The sequence below is a fragment of the Mycetomoellerius zeteki genome, unplaced genomic scaffold (assembly GCF_001594055.1).
Source record: "Mycetomoellerius zeteki isolate Tzet28-1 unplaced genomic scaffold, Tzet1.0 scaffold407, whole genome shotgun sequence".
NCBI lineage: Eukaryota > Metazoa > Arthropoda > Insecta > Hymenoptera > Formicidae > Mycetomoellerius > Mycetomoellerius zeteki.
The window spans coordinates 319,217-334,664 of NW_017257400.1; the positions used below are offsets into that span (position 1 = coordinate 319,217).

The 15,448-nt window shown below is 35.3% G+C and overlaps 2 protein-coding genes across 2 annotated transcripts in view; both read left to right on the top strand.

The window, feature by feature from the left end:
- The first annotated feature begins 9,638 nt into the window (after positions 1–9,638).
- On the top strand, positions 9,639–11,090 carry LOC108726262 (uncharacterized). Its single transcript, XM_018453722.1, has 2 exons — positions 9,639–9,808; positions 10,863–11,090. Exons 1-2 carry the CDS (start codon positions 9,710–9,712, stop codon positions 11,088–11,090), a joined length of 327 nt encoding a protein of 108 aa, XP_018309224.1. The 5' UTR covers positions 9,639–9,709.
- Positions 11,091–13,711: 2,621 nt separating this feature from the next.
- The window catches only part of LOC108726258 (uncharacterized), a 4,141-nt gene continuing 2,404 nt past the window's right edge, over positions 13,712–15,448 (top strand). Inside the window, exon 1 of the mRNA XM_018453718.1 lies at positions 13,712–13,866. Coding sequence (XP_018309220.1) covers positions 13,852–13,866 — 15 coding nt within the window. The 5' untranslated portion in view covers positions 13,712–13,851. The remainder of the gene's footprint in view (positions 13,867–15,448) is intronic.

Below are 15,448 nucleotides of genomic sequence, written 5' to 3' on the forward strand. Positions count from 1 at the left end.
TTATTAATAGTTACCTCTTTCTATGAATTATTTATAAATTATACTTAAGGAGTTTACGATATATGATTGTGTTTTGTATCATCAATAAAATATTCTTAGATTGTTCTTTTTTTAATCTTAACACTTATTTATAGTTGTTTGAGATGCTTCAATTGTAATTCAAAATTAGATCGACGAGATAAATCAATTAAAAGAGAAATAATCCTGTTTTCGGTCAAAACAAATTATATGCCAGGATAATTGAATTAATTTAATTTTTTATGGTAATTAATCGCAGATATATTGAGATTTTTACTTTATGCCAAATCTAAAAGAGATTCTAATGTAACCCAACCGCATCTTTATAGAAATGGAGAAAGCTAAATTTCTCGTAGTTATGTGTTTTGTAAAGACTTTTCTACAAGGTGCTTCTTAGCAAAGTAGAAACAGGAAAGAATTAAATCTGTTTTATTGTTGTCATGGTTTGATTTCTGTTAATCTTTTTTAGAATTCAAAAAAATTTATCTAAGATTAATTTTAAGATTAATTCTAAGATTATATAAACTTTATATGTTATAGATAAATTTATAATATTTTTTATTTTAAATATTTAACTTGCATTTTTACAACAACTTAAAATACAAACTCATCAGATGTTTTAATTGTGATCGACAAAAGAATAACATTAGCAAGTGTGACTGAATATCAATTTCTTAGACAAAACGTTGAGATTTATAATAAAGTTTCATACTAAAAGATTGCAAAATGATCTCTATTTTATATTTTTGAAATTGAAATCGTTTAGGTTTATTAGTTGGATATTAGAAATAAAAATAAAACACGCTTATTATTTAAAAAGTCTTTATCAAAAAGAACAATATATGACATACTACAGAACATATATTATATTGTAAATGTCGAAAAAGTACTTTAGATGTACTAAAACAGTCTTACTGTATAATACTAAGTAGTTAAATAGGTATACACACCTGTTATGTTCGCCTTGTTCTTGTGATATAGCAACGTGCGTAAAATCACATTCTCGTGTTCGTGAAAAGATTGATAATGAGTATCGTTTGCTACAATCGACTCGGTTTGTGTGATAAAATTTTTCGTTCATAATTATAAATTTCAAAATTCTTTTAACAATAAAATATTTAAATATATGCAATAATCTGATTAGAAACAAGACTATTTATGTGAGAACATCACTTAAATACGAGCAGCATCACTTTCAGTCGAAGTTAGATGTTACTTTGGTCATCTTCGTGATAAAGCATGCATTGCACGCTCACTAGGCACACCCCTGCACTTATCTATTTAAGCACGCTTGTGACTGCTCTGGAAATGGAAATTACATTCTATGATAATTTTCTCGCGGACTCGTCGAAGCGAAGAAAGTCCTGTAGCTCGTACGACACGCTTCGCGGCCCAACGCGGAAAGAGACGCGGGAGACAATCGCCATGCCGAGAGTGGAGAACGCAACCGGTGAAACGAACTATTCACAGTTGACTGAACGAAATAAATCACATAATGCTGTATGCTTTTGATGGATATTCCCACGGTGCATCCTCGCGCCTCCTCATGCGACTTGTTCTTCTACTTCGTGTCAATAGCGACGTACTTGGCTCAATTAACGACACGTTCCTCCTCTCGAGCATCTTTTAGGAGACGCTCATGATCGCGCTGTAAAATGAAGAATACGAGCGCATCGTAATTGGGGTACCATGAAGCTATACGTCGGAGTTTCTAATACGCGAACCGGAGAAGAGAGGCGTTTGGGTGAAACGGCTTGACGAACGAATCCAATCGAGAGTAACAGAATCGTTGAACGATCGGATCTGCACGCTTCGCGAAGCAGGGTATCTAATCGTTCTAACGTTTTTCACCCTTCCTCTCCTTTCAGATGACTGGAAAATATAAATTAGGCCATGCGGCCCGTGCTGCCGGTCAGTTTGACGATAGACCTCGATCGAAGATGATTAGAAATCATGCCGGCGGTTTGCACGTAAATCGCGATTTTCTCTCCTTTGCCGCGACGAACATAAATTGATAAGCATCATCTGTTGTCCGTAGAATCCGCGTTCTTTGAAGGCCAAGTAACGTAGTGTCTTCCACTGCTGTGAAGAGTCTTCCACTGCTGTGAACAATTCATTGTCGTGAAAAGCGATATTTGGTACCGTTCTACACGATCTTAAACTGATACAGTTTGTGATTAAAATAATATTCATCTTCTTTTATATATTACAATAAATAATTAATATACACGAAAAGAATAACGGTCTTACTGAAGTATCTAAAAATTTAGTTATAAATACAGATCTGATGATTATGCTTGAATTTTTTACATACTTATTTTGATGGTCCAATAAAATTATTTTTAAATCTGTATCTATTAAAATTTTTAGATATTTCAGCAAAATCATTCTTTTTGTGTGTATTTCTAACATTTAAACATCTAACAGTAAACATCTAACATTAAACATTAATGTTAGATGTTTAATGTTACATGTTTCAGTTCTATTATAATATTCAGCATAATAATTGTGAAGATGTGTGTATTGCAAACTTTTTTTTACACAACTTAATGATTATTGTTAGTCACATGTCTAACAATATTTTTTCATCTGGATAGTGCTATGAAGCGAAGAACAATTCAGAGAAATGGAGCAGCAACGAGAAGCCTATAATCTAGTTATTATTTTTGTTCTGACGATCGCCAGCATCCATCATGTGTCATCATCGAGTCAAAATATTAACACTACTATAATTGGTCATATTGATTTCACCGATGGTGATAAAGTTACCAATCACACTTGGTTGCAGTCCTTGAACACCACGACAACAATCTATCAAGATTCCACAACCTATTTGCCAACTTCAACGAGTGTAGAAGAGAAAGAAATACTTGATCCTTCAGAAACAAAGAACGTTCTGAATCGATATACATCGCCATTTTATCAACGTAACGAGCATACCAGAAAAGATGATGATCCAGAAGAGCCTCCAGATTATCCGATATCATATTCGGAACATGAAGAGGCCAAAGATGTGCCTACTAAACCAAAATACGTGGCTCCTGGAATCTGGGCAAAGCCGTCATCTGAAAAAAACATTACCCTGGACTTCGTGCCGACGAAGCTGCATGCTCAGGTTCGAGGAAGCCACACTGTGAGAAGATTACCGCAACAGCAGGCGGTCGAAAGCGCAGAGACCGATGAAGAGAAGCGTAATGCAGCTAGATTGAAGGAAGTTGTCACGAATACAAAGGTTAACACGGTCTACACCGAGGAGGGATACGAAGATTCAGCTTATGATCACGCGGGACACATCAGAGATGCTAATTTTCAAGAAGGATTTGCGCGCAAATTTCACGATCGTAAGAAAAGCGGACAAAATTCTTTAAGCGGTAAAAAGAAGAAAGAGAAAAACAAGAACTTGTTGCCTGATGAATTCGAGAAGTATGAGGAAGACTATCAAGATCATTTGCAAGAAAGTAGAAAGTTCGAAGAGGAAGATGATGAAGATAATCTAATAGGATACGGTAAAAACAGCTGGGAAGAATCTGAGATAGATCCAAAATTTATTGCTAAGAATAACATTCAGAAACTGGAAGACGATATAGAGAAGGATGTTGAAGAGACTGAGAGGAGTTCGAAGGTATATCAAAATGCACAAGAATCGAAACTTCGCCATGATATCAAAGTTGATAGTTCGGAATTAGAGAATGAAGATCACGTTGAAGATAATGTAAAATATGAAAATAAGTCTATCAAGACGAAGAAGAAGAAAAAATTGCGAAATGGAAAAGACAACAATGTAAGTAAAGGGACAAAACAATCGCGCAAATTAGAACAAAAGAAGGAGCTTTCTAAGAATTACGAGACAACCGCGCTTCCATTGGAAGAAGCAAATTTAACTGATGTTGAAACGTTGGCAATTCCTCATGGTTTTATGAAAAATTCTCCAAACTCGCAGATATACTCCATTGATCAGACGACTTTGCGCTATATCGCCCCAATTACAACAGATTTATTCCGACAAGTCGAGCCTACGACGGTCGATTACAGTCAGCTCTTCTGGGATTACTTCAAGGCGAAGCAAGATCCATCGACCATCGAGTCGTCTACGCTTGTACCGAATTCACCAACCATGAATCCACAGGAGGAAGTGCGAACGCCAATTGCGATTGCGACCATTGACGGTCACGGTCCGTATCTTCTAGTGAGGAAGGAGGAAACTGTGACGTCACCTTCGACATTCCTCGAAGAAGAATTTCCGAATAGCTTTCGCCAGCGAGATTTGTTCTCCGATCACGTGGAATTCGATCAGCCTCCCGTTCAAACATACGGTCGTCATCTGCTCGAACAAAGAGACGATGCTGACTATGTCAACAACGTGATAACCACGTCCACGGTTGAGACGTTTACCAATATGCAACCCTTGCCATCATTAAGTCCTAAAGGTGTAGAATATTCATCTTCGACTACTCTTTTTGATACTACAGCGTCTAGTAGCACCCCGGCTGTCATGACACTCAATTTCACCCAAGAAGCTATCGCGCGAATTGCTGATTACCACGAAAACCCTTTCCTCGGTCCTGTTCTCGATAACAGCAACATCACTGTTACTAGAAAGCTCAAATATAGAGTCCTGACGAGAGCAAAACCGTCTTATCAGAAGAAACCCGTTAAATCCGTCATTCAATCATCCAAACAAGTTCCGACATCATCTCCCATTAAATCCGCCAGTCAATCATCCCATCAACAAGTTCCATCGTCCTTCAAAGAAGAAAACGAGTACAAGAGGATTCGTGACGAGTTGAATATGAAGTACAACAAGACGCTGAGTTACATTAAAAACAAACAAGAAACGCATTCTTTTCCGAAGGAAAAGAAGGTTGTCTTTTTAAAAGATTCCATCCCGAGGAGGCTGCCGATTCAACGAGCCGCATATTCAATCCTTTCGACGGATCATCCTTCAACAGCAAATCGTTCGAGCGTATCTACTGAAAGTGAATCGTCTCGGGAGACTAACTGGAGGAAATTGCAAAATCAACATCGTTCCCAACCTATTAAATTGCCGTTTCGTTTCGATCCCTTCGACTACGTTCAGTCGGTATCCTCAATCTATCGCAAAAATTTACTTCCGACCACAAAATTATTACCACCGCCACCGCTGCCGTTCGCAAATGCTTACGCCAATTACCATAGCAGTAAGCAGAACGACAACCATTATTTTTATCCCGGTAGCAAACCGCAACAGCGTGATAACGCATTTAAATTTTTCCTTTTGAATCCCGAAGTAAACTGGAGAACGCGATTGCGAAGAAAAAGATCCAACGAAGGTGAATTTCGCAACGCCGCGGATGTTAATGTGAAAGCAGCAGCAAACAATGGTATGACCAATGACTATAAATCGTCGCAGCAAGATAAAAGTTCATTTGATAGGGCAATTGATAGATTAAAAAGAAAGTCGAGTCGGAAAGCAATTCATGCACCGATCGCTGTTCCAGATGCTATGAAATTAACATTCTTCGCGAGATTAAGAGCAGACGAGAGCGGAACATCCAGCAACAAAAATAACACTGTCGCTCAACCAATTTTGATCCAATCAGCAAAGCAAAATGAACAAACGAATGATGTTATAGAATTGGCAAAGAAAAGAACAGGCGTTGGAAGTCAAACATATTTGACAAGAAACTTAAAGAACAAAGCAGACGAAAAAGACTCTGAACAGCTATTGAACGAGTCACCTAAAATTAGCGGCGATGTTATCGATAAAGAGATTGCCGCTCGTTTTAATGAGAAGAGTAACGAGACTTCATTGAAAACAAATGGGAAAATCGAAATTGAAGTTCCCAGCTTCCCTTACGTCGGAGAATTCGCAGAAGACGATCTTGTAAAACCTTCTACAACGATGGAAGCTGTCACAGATTCGAAGAAGTATCCATTTTACAACAATGAAAATGTACCCAGCGCATCCGCGTTAAAGTACGCCGTTGATCCTAGGACAGTACCACGGAAGACTTCGCGCGGCATGGAGTTCTACGATTCTCGAAACGCTTATAAGCAGTGCGACGAGGTGGAGCCTAATCTTGAAAAAGTGTTACCCGAGAAAGAGGAGCCCGATCCTAAACGAGGTCCGCAGAAAGATCTACCGCGTCTTCGTGGTCTCGGAAACAAACTGGATTGTTTTAAGGCCAAATATTTTGACGAGAATCCCCTCGACAATCCGTTGTTCACCGAGAAATTAATTGAAGAGCCGACTCCGCCGTCGGAATTAAATCCTACAAAATTTGCTTCAAAAATTATGATACTTCCCGAGCAGAACGATGAATACGTCGTTCCTCAGGTTTCAAAGAAACCGGAGCGCAGCGGTCGCCAGTGGCGAAACAGAAACTACCCGTATGAGACCCTTGAATCAATCCGCGTAAATTACAAGCACGATCCGCAAACCGGAAGAGGAAGAAACGCGTATTTTCACACCGTACGCGGCATGAGGCCGCCTTCCAGTACGATGCTTAGAATGAAAAATCGAAAACCTCGACCGAAGATCTTCACCACGACACCGTCAACGTTGTACCAAACCGTTTCCTATCAGAATCAGGTGTATGAAGATGTGATGGGTAACATCAGGAATTTAAAAAACGCTTATCAGGTCTACGAGATGACGACCTTGCCGCCGTCTATCCTAGAGACTGCGGGCAGCGAAACCGTGTTGAAAGTGGCGGACAACACATCGAAATCTTCGAAGGAAAAAAGTACGTCGAAGCCAGACGTTTCTGACGTCATTGACGTTATAAACAACATTAAATCACCGGAGATCAAAGGACTGATACCTCCTCCGAAGCATTTTATTCAACGACAAAATTACAGAAAGCATAGACCATTGGCTAAGAACAGAATATCTTTAATAAGAACTACGACCCTTCCTCGACCTCCCTTCATCACTCATCGTACCATCAAGATAAATAAGCGCAGCACGACAAACGATACAAACAATACTGCGAAGAATTCCTCTGAAAGTACAATTAATGAGAATAAAAAAGCTACAGTAAAGGCAAAGAATTTCTCTACCAGTGTCATTAACAAGAATAAAAATACTACAGTTAATGGATCTATAGAAGTCGATGATGTTGGAAATGATACATCTGTAAAATTGATAGAAGAAACGATAAGCAAAACAAATGCGACATCCGAACCATTGGACTTGAAGATTGAGGAGAGTAGGCCAATTAGCACGCTGGATCAAAGTTTGTTTACAACTCTGAAGATTGATGATAAGAAACGAAGAAACTCCACGAGCAGTGACCTTAGAAGCGAACCTCGGAAAACCGTATACACGATCAAAGATCGGATTAGATTTTCGAAGCCCAAGTGGGACACGAGAGGATTCGGAAAGTTTACCACGAGCTCGAAGATAGTAGATGAAGACGGCAGGCGAAAGGAGCCTCGGTATAATCATGTCGAAAGGAAGAAGAAGCCATTCAATGATCAGCAGAACAATTATGCGATAATCAATTCAACAGAGAACACTTCAAAGATCGAAAGTGCAACATCATTAATAGAAGGTAGAGAAAGTAGCACAACTGAAGCTTATTACGCAGAAGAATCCGCTATGCAACAAAAAATCTATCGTAAGAAGGACGAATATCCAGAATCAGGAAAGGTTAAGAACATCAACACGGAATATGAAGGAAGCTTCTTCAAGGAAGACGAGACGGAAAGTACGACTAATACATATCAGGTTCGCGAGAATGTCGATGAAGATATTTCCACGACCACGACGGATCCTCAGAGTTCGAAAGAAGTCTTGGATTTACGAGAGTACTTGAAGTCTGATCCACCAGGATACGCGGAAATATTTCCCAAGGAAGTGACAACACCAAGCAAGTATAATGCAAACACGAACCAATCTGAGGACAGCGAAGAAAAGCAGGAAGAAGAAACTGATTATCCCGAAAATGTGACGAATGATGATAATGAATCTTCTGAGAAAATTGAGGAACAAGTCGAAACGCCGGTGAAGACGGAATTATTCAAAGAAGATGACGATTACGAGGAACTTTCGTCGAAGGAAGAGGAAGGTTCAAATAAGGATCAGACATTCTTTACATATACAAGAAAACCATTAATTAAAAGCGATAAGGACGACGAACTCTCCGAGAAGACGACCTACAAACCTTTTCCATTTTCAAGGTACAAGTCAAAAATTAAAAAAGAAAGCGAAGAGAACGATCCTGAAGAGGAGAGCGAGGATGAGAGCGAAGATTACGTGTTTCCTTGGCAAGCTGACAAAAAAATTAAAGGAGAAAAATACAAATGGCTGCAAAATGCCGACAGATACGAATATCCTTGGGAAAGGAGAGACAGACTAGCGAAGGAACGAAAGAAACAGAAGCTAGCCAGGGCAAGATTTTTCGACGATGAGAACGAAGAAGAATCCACGAGACTGGAAAGACCAATTTATCCTTGGGAAGGACCTATTTATCCTTGGGAGAAGTATAACGTTCCTACCAAAAATCGCAACATGAATACTAGACGCGATATTTCGCGCAGATATATAGACAACGAAGAATCCAATACCGAGCATATACCGTTTATGAAATACAGCAGTAGATACAGTTCCAGTGATGCACCGTCGAATTTTTCTAGTGCGCACGAAATCAGCAGATCCATAAAAAAAATTCTAGAAGAAGATGATGAATCTGAAGAAAAAACTTCGAAGGAGGTCGAAAATTCCCCTTCGTTCGCGCGAAATTTATCATCTCCCTCAGATAGAGGGATCTCTAGAGGAACGCTTGTGCCCGAAGACATCACGCAGCCGCCGAGAAGAAAGAATGCAAGAAGAAGACTCTCTCAAGTTGACAAGAACGTGTCAAATAATTCGCGCTTTGATTCGAGAAAACTGAGGAACGAAGACGTTATTAATGAAGAAAAAGAACAGCCCGTGGAATATCTGAAATTAAACAGAAGTAATTCAGATGAAGCAGAATCGTCGACAGAAATAACAACCAGCCAGCCGAGTAAATTATCTAATGGAACGAAGGAAGTTCTTTCCGCAACTGGAGAACAGAAGAAACGTCGACGAAGAATATTGAAGAACAATTCTACGATTTCTCCCGATAATGCAACTGCTGAATCTGTTACTAAGTCCATCAATAAAAGGCGCAGGAAACCTGTGGCTTCAACAACAACGTCAGCTACGCCTTCAGCAAGTATCGATTTTGGCACGAAAAAGTCAGCTTTTCCACTCATTCAAAGAAAATATTCAAAGAAAGAGAAGACAAATAGATCGGATTTTTCTAAAAAGACAGCTGCTAAAACAATTGCTACGCCAGAAACAATCAAGACCGATGATTTTCAGGTAGAGACTTCGACTCCAAAAACACGGACGATCGAGCATCTGTCTAGAGTCTCAAAGGAAAAGATCGTTACGAAGACCACTTATCCAGAAACAAAAAATGAATTCGATTCTATAAAGACGAATGTAACGTCCGGTCAAAAAAAGCCGGTGAGGTTGAGAATCAAATCGAGACGCAAAAAGAGTGATAATAAACAGAATGGTAATAATGAAGATTCAGATAATAGAAGAGAATTAATAAAACAGGAAGATAAGAAAAAAGATTATAAAGTTAAGTCTGTAAATGAAGATGAAATTAAAAAATCGGTGATATTAGATAAGTCTCAAGAAAAAAGTAAAGATAACGTTCTTGAACGTTTTGGAATGAAGAAGGAGGAAGTTAAGAAGATAAATGATTTCGGGGCTTACGATGGGATTGTTAACGACGAGAATGACAACGGTGACTCTAGGATATCGTCAGAAGTAAGTTTGTCACCGCAGCACGGGACGGTTCAGCTGACCGAATATGGTGCGAGACACACAATGTCTTTTATGTCTTGGATGTCAAAGAATTACGATTACTAAGGCATGAATTTCATTTTCTCCTTCTTTGTTCTTTCGGGCAAAATATGCTTGTAGTAGACGGAAAGATTGATTTTGCTGAAATATTTAAAAATTTAGATAGATACAGATCTAAAAGTAATTTTCGACAATGATTTTGTTAATTAAGTAATTTTGACTGATTTTTGTACTCTGATTCTAAAAATGAGGTCAGAATTTATTTTACGAGCTCTAATTTTTTATAACCGATATCTCTTTTAAAAAACTTATGCATTTTGTTAACAACAATTTGTTGAACAGTATTTTTATCTTAATTAAAATAATTTATTCTTTATATATGTCTTGTCTAATGAGTTGATGTTAAATTCAATAGCTATTCTCTATGAACCATTTATTTATATCTAATAGAAAAAGATAAGTAAAGGATTTTTAAGTGCGTAATATTCAAAAATTCTGTTTTTCTCGTAAATTTAGCAAACAAAAATTTGAAATTAGTGCAAAAAGTACTATAAGAAGCATTCAGATTAATAATAATATAAAAAAGGTAAAAGTTTTTAGTTTAAACGTGTATAATTATTTTGATAGTTCAACAAAATTATTTTCGGATCTGAATTTAACTAAACTTTAGATATTTCTTGCAAAACTGTTTTTTGTATATGTAATAAATTTAAAATTGAGAATAAACTAGCGGGAATAGCATTACAAAGTAAAGTATATTAAACCTTTAGAAATTGTAATTTAAAATGAAAACGTTAAATCAAGTTGTTCAGATAATAGATGTAATGTAAAAATGTTTAATGTAAGCATCAATCGCCAAAGATGTTTTATGCATGAAGTAATATTATAAATTATAATGTTCCTATAAATTAAGTATGTAATGACTTAAATTAAAACTAACTGTAGGAGTATGTATTGATATAATTATGCTCTCAATATGACTCATTCATGGTTCATTCATGAAAGTTTGTGTTTTCAGATCTACCCAATATATAATCTAATGCAGAACATTCAACCAAGTCGCAAAAGAGATCGAGCCAATGAAAAAACTAAGAGTGAATCGAATAGAATAACCGAAAACTGGAAAACTCAAAATGACGACAAAGAAGAAAAAGAAGATGAAGAACAAAAACAGAAACCCTTACTACAAACCAAATTCATAAAGGATCCGGAACACAGAATGTATTATTACGTAGAGCGTAAATAATTAGAGTCAACGTATTTTACGTTTAATTAAAACATTTCTTATTTCTACATAAATTGATATGCGAGATTAATTTTAAAACCGTTTTAGATAATTATAAAAAATTTATTTTGGATCTTTAAATTTATTTTAGCTTTCTTTTTATTTCGTAATTGATAGTAATGTATAAGTAAATTCCATCACGTAATTCATAAAAAATTCATTCATAAAAAATCGAAAACTTGTCATGAGAATATTATAAAAAATTGATTTGTGTCTGCTGATTATGTTTCCTGTTCACTCAGTACTACTATCTCAAATTGTGATGTCAAGAACAAGAAAATATACAATAAAAATTCTTGCAAAATATATTAATATGGAAACATATTTCAATAAAACAACACTTACAATCGATAGAATTGACTTATAAAATATATCGAACTCTCTCCGTTTGTTTCGTTAATTAATGAATAATCATATATCTGGAAATGAATTATGCATAACCAAAAATGAAATGCGTTATGTTCTATGTCTATGACAAACTGCTGTATTGAATATATAGAAACAAATATGACTTAATTTCTCTCCAAAACAAGAAGATAGTTTTCGATATATTTTCTAAATCTGTTTTATTGATTGCAAATAATGTTTTATTGAAAAATATTTCTGTTCAAATATAATTTGCAAGTATTTTTATTGTGTTTTTTCGCTTCTGACGTTATAACCTGAGATAGTAGTGAATAGATAGAAATCTTAAGAAGGCATCTTGAAACATTAATAAAAGCGAACGAGGTAGAACACAGAGTCATAATTAAATCATGATGATATCATAGGATGTCATCATGAAGTCATTTGTCACCTAAAAATAAACTTATAATGACATAATGTTGATAAGATCATAATGTTATGATATTATTAAGACTATTGTGTTTTACTCGTGGATGACGTAAAGATAATAACTTCAAACACTTGCACTTGAATTTATTTTAATACTCACGATATTTTTAATGTTTGCAGTAGTTATCATAGCATTTTTTAGTTAATTAATTTTCGTTTTAGAGAAAGCGCATTTAGATGCGGATGATTAGACGTGATTCAATCAAGGGTGTTGCAATAGTTTCTTCCGAAGTCTAATTACGTTGTTGTATATAGCCTAGAATATTTTTGTTAAATAAAAGAAAGATTGCATAACGCTCCACTCGAAATAATATCCATTCTTTTCATCAGCGCAACTGTTGTGTGACTATTTGTATCATGGTGCGAATTACCAGAGAAATTATATCTCCCGTTGTGACAACAAAAAGTCTTATTGAGAGTTGAAATTTCTTACTTGCTCACAGATTTACAATACGCTAGCAATAATCGCTCTCTTTTTTAGTCTAACCGATAACACATAATTTATGCTAATCTCAGCGTTAAAATCTTTCTCACGAGAAGTATATCGTTTATAATCATATTACATTATATAAATAACGAATTTATTATAGTGTAATATTGTTACAATATTTCGTTTTGATTATGTCAGAGATAAAAATAGCCAATGAGAGCCAAATTTTGTTAAAGTAATTTAATCATAATATGCAATATTTTACACAAGGCAGAATAGAAAGAAAGTAGAGAAAAAAATAATCTTTTTTGTAATAATTTTAGATCTATATACAAAATATTAATTTTAATTATAAAGATATGATAATTTATATTTAAATACTTTATAATCTTTGAACGGCAGTACTTTAAGAACTCATTCAACAAAACAGTTTTCTCTCGTTAAAGACTCCTTTAATTGAGCTTCTTATCAATTACTTCTTTACATAATTACAATAGTTATTGATGATTAAGCATAATTTTCATTAAATTAATATTTTTTTACCGCTTTCTCTTCTGTAACTGCAACACTTGTCGGTAATATTTATCATCATAACAATCGCTGCGATTCATGAGTCTGCTGGATTATTAACCTTGTTACGTAATATCACTAACTGTTTTCAAAGAATGGATACCCTTGATCTATTTTTGTATGAGTGCGATAATAATCTTTTCGTGCAGCTTAATAAGCGACATATTAATAATAACGCTGGTGTCTACTAACGCTTTTATCCTGCAGCGATTCATTAACGAGGGAAACTTAGAACAATTACACGTAATGCGGCAAAGTCACAATGCGTCTAAGTAATCAATTTAATTTATTCGCATATTTTTATGATTTTGAAGTAATATCTACAATTTATCTTATTCGTTACCATTATATTATATTAATAATTTATACCACCTTCTACCGTCATCGATCTTTCGCAAAAGATTTTGACGACAATTCTTACGAGCAATACTTGTAGCGCATTATTATCAGTAATTTTTACGTCCTTCCTATTTATTAACTCAATCTAAAAGGACATCGTTGTCATTTGTGGCCGTTCGACAAAGACGTGCGTCATCAGTATCGTTAAAACCGCGAACAACACAGTACAAAGATAAGAAGGTACTCATTCGAGAAACACGATCCTTGGTACACAGGATAGAAGTCAGTGCGCCAAATGTGAGAGGTGGTTGCGGTACTCCAAGGTTAAGGTGCCCCAAGGTGGGCCCCACAGATATCTTCGCAGTTCGATAAAATCCTATAGACAGAGGAATAAAACAGGCGCGATCGAAAGGAAACTCCAACGATTGGCCAACGTTAACGCACGCGGCACGCCACGCCACGCAACGTGTATATAATTCGATCTTTGCCTTTGTATTCTAGTTTTGTCTACGCGTTTAGTACGTGTTGTGCTCTATTGAAAACAGCGACATGTTGCCCGCCAAGGTACGTGAACGTCCAGGTGAATAAATTAATTATAGTAATCTTGGGGGTGGTCTCATCAATTGGGATATCGCGTACAGGACGTGAGGTAGTTCTACATCGTTTTACGTGAAGATAATACCTAAAATTTAATGATGCTATATAATAAATTATACCGGTTCAATATTTTTTAAAAACAGATCGGACATATTATTTATATAAGACATACGGAATTAAATAGTTGTTTAATAGGTTGTTTTATATTGCAGTTACATTGAATTAGTACAATTGTTATATTGAATTGTTATATTGAACTACATTAAGTTAATATGATATGATATAATGTGATTACATTTTACATTGTAAAAAATTATTATACGTGGATGATTTAAATGAACAAAACTTTTTTGTGTGAATACAAATCAGTGTTGGTAGACGTATTTACATCTACCGATATTGATTTGTTGTCTTTATTTTTAGAACTAGAAAAAGATAAAGAGTTAGTTGAACCGAGATTAAAGTTAAACTGCATCGGTAGAAACGGACATTAGTAAGTAGTTATATATAGAAAGCAATTACTTACCTACGAAGTATTACGATCACGATGTTCTATATTTTGCTTTATTGAGAATAACAAAATGAACAAATTGAGCAGTAATCTATAATGTAATCAAGATAGACGGACAACTTGCGGACTTATTAGTGTTATCTATTGAGTTCACCGTGTAATTACCTACAAACATTGGATAGGTCATATATTCAGTACTTATAGGCCATATAGATCCGGTTACCTTACCTTACGTAATTAAAATTGTCATTACTAACATTTTAATAGAAATAAAAATAAGTTTTATGATAATTACGAAACGATTTATTTGTAAGATCTGTTTGACGTCGTTTGATTTAGGAATATTGAGGATATAAATACTACTTGACATAAATATCTAAGAACTGCAGATTTGTGCCACAAATGCAGATTGCCAACGAAATCTAATATGTGCGAAAAACTGGCATACAAAGTATGACGCACTTTCTGTACGCGATTGTCTGTTTAATGCAATAAACTTCAAGGTCGCCTACGCGATATTTTATTTACTTATTTTATTCATTAATTGATAAAATTATTGACAGCGATGGACAATCAAAGGAAATATTGTTCACTTATTCATGAATAATCGCTTAAACATTGTTTTTAAACTGTATAAGTTGGAGTATTATTACATAAAAAATGTACACTTGTGACGAACTCATCAAATAATTCATTATATGAGGAAATATGCGGAGTGTAAAATAATAAACGTGTAAATTATTAATAATATTTGCAGCCACAATAATTGTATGCGTATAATTAATTTTAATGCCATCTAATAATAGATTTTTCTCATAAACTTATTACGCAAAAGTTATAATAATAAAAATTATAGAAAATTCCGTATAATACATATTTTGTCAATAAAAGAAATATTATTGTACAATATTGAGTATGTTATTAGGTGCGCAACTAAGTTCTCGCTGTTATTTTGATGAAAATGCAACTTGACTGTGAAAAAATGGTTACAAATGAATCATTGAAAGTATTGCCCATCGCTAGCTACTACTTTTTCCC

What these genes read in the sequence shown, in the direction of transcription:
- LOC108726262 (XM_018453722.1), top strand. Translation starts at nt 9,710, where the DNA reads ATGAAGAAGGAGGAAGTTAAGAAGATAAATGATTTCGGGGCTTACGAT. An exon ending in ACTCTAGGATATCGTCAGAA is followed by an intron (nt 9,809 to 10,862) that starts GTAAGTTTGTCA and finishes TTGTGTTTTCAG; the next exon opens with ATCTACCCAATATATAATCT.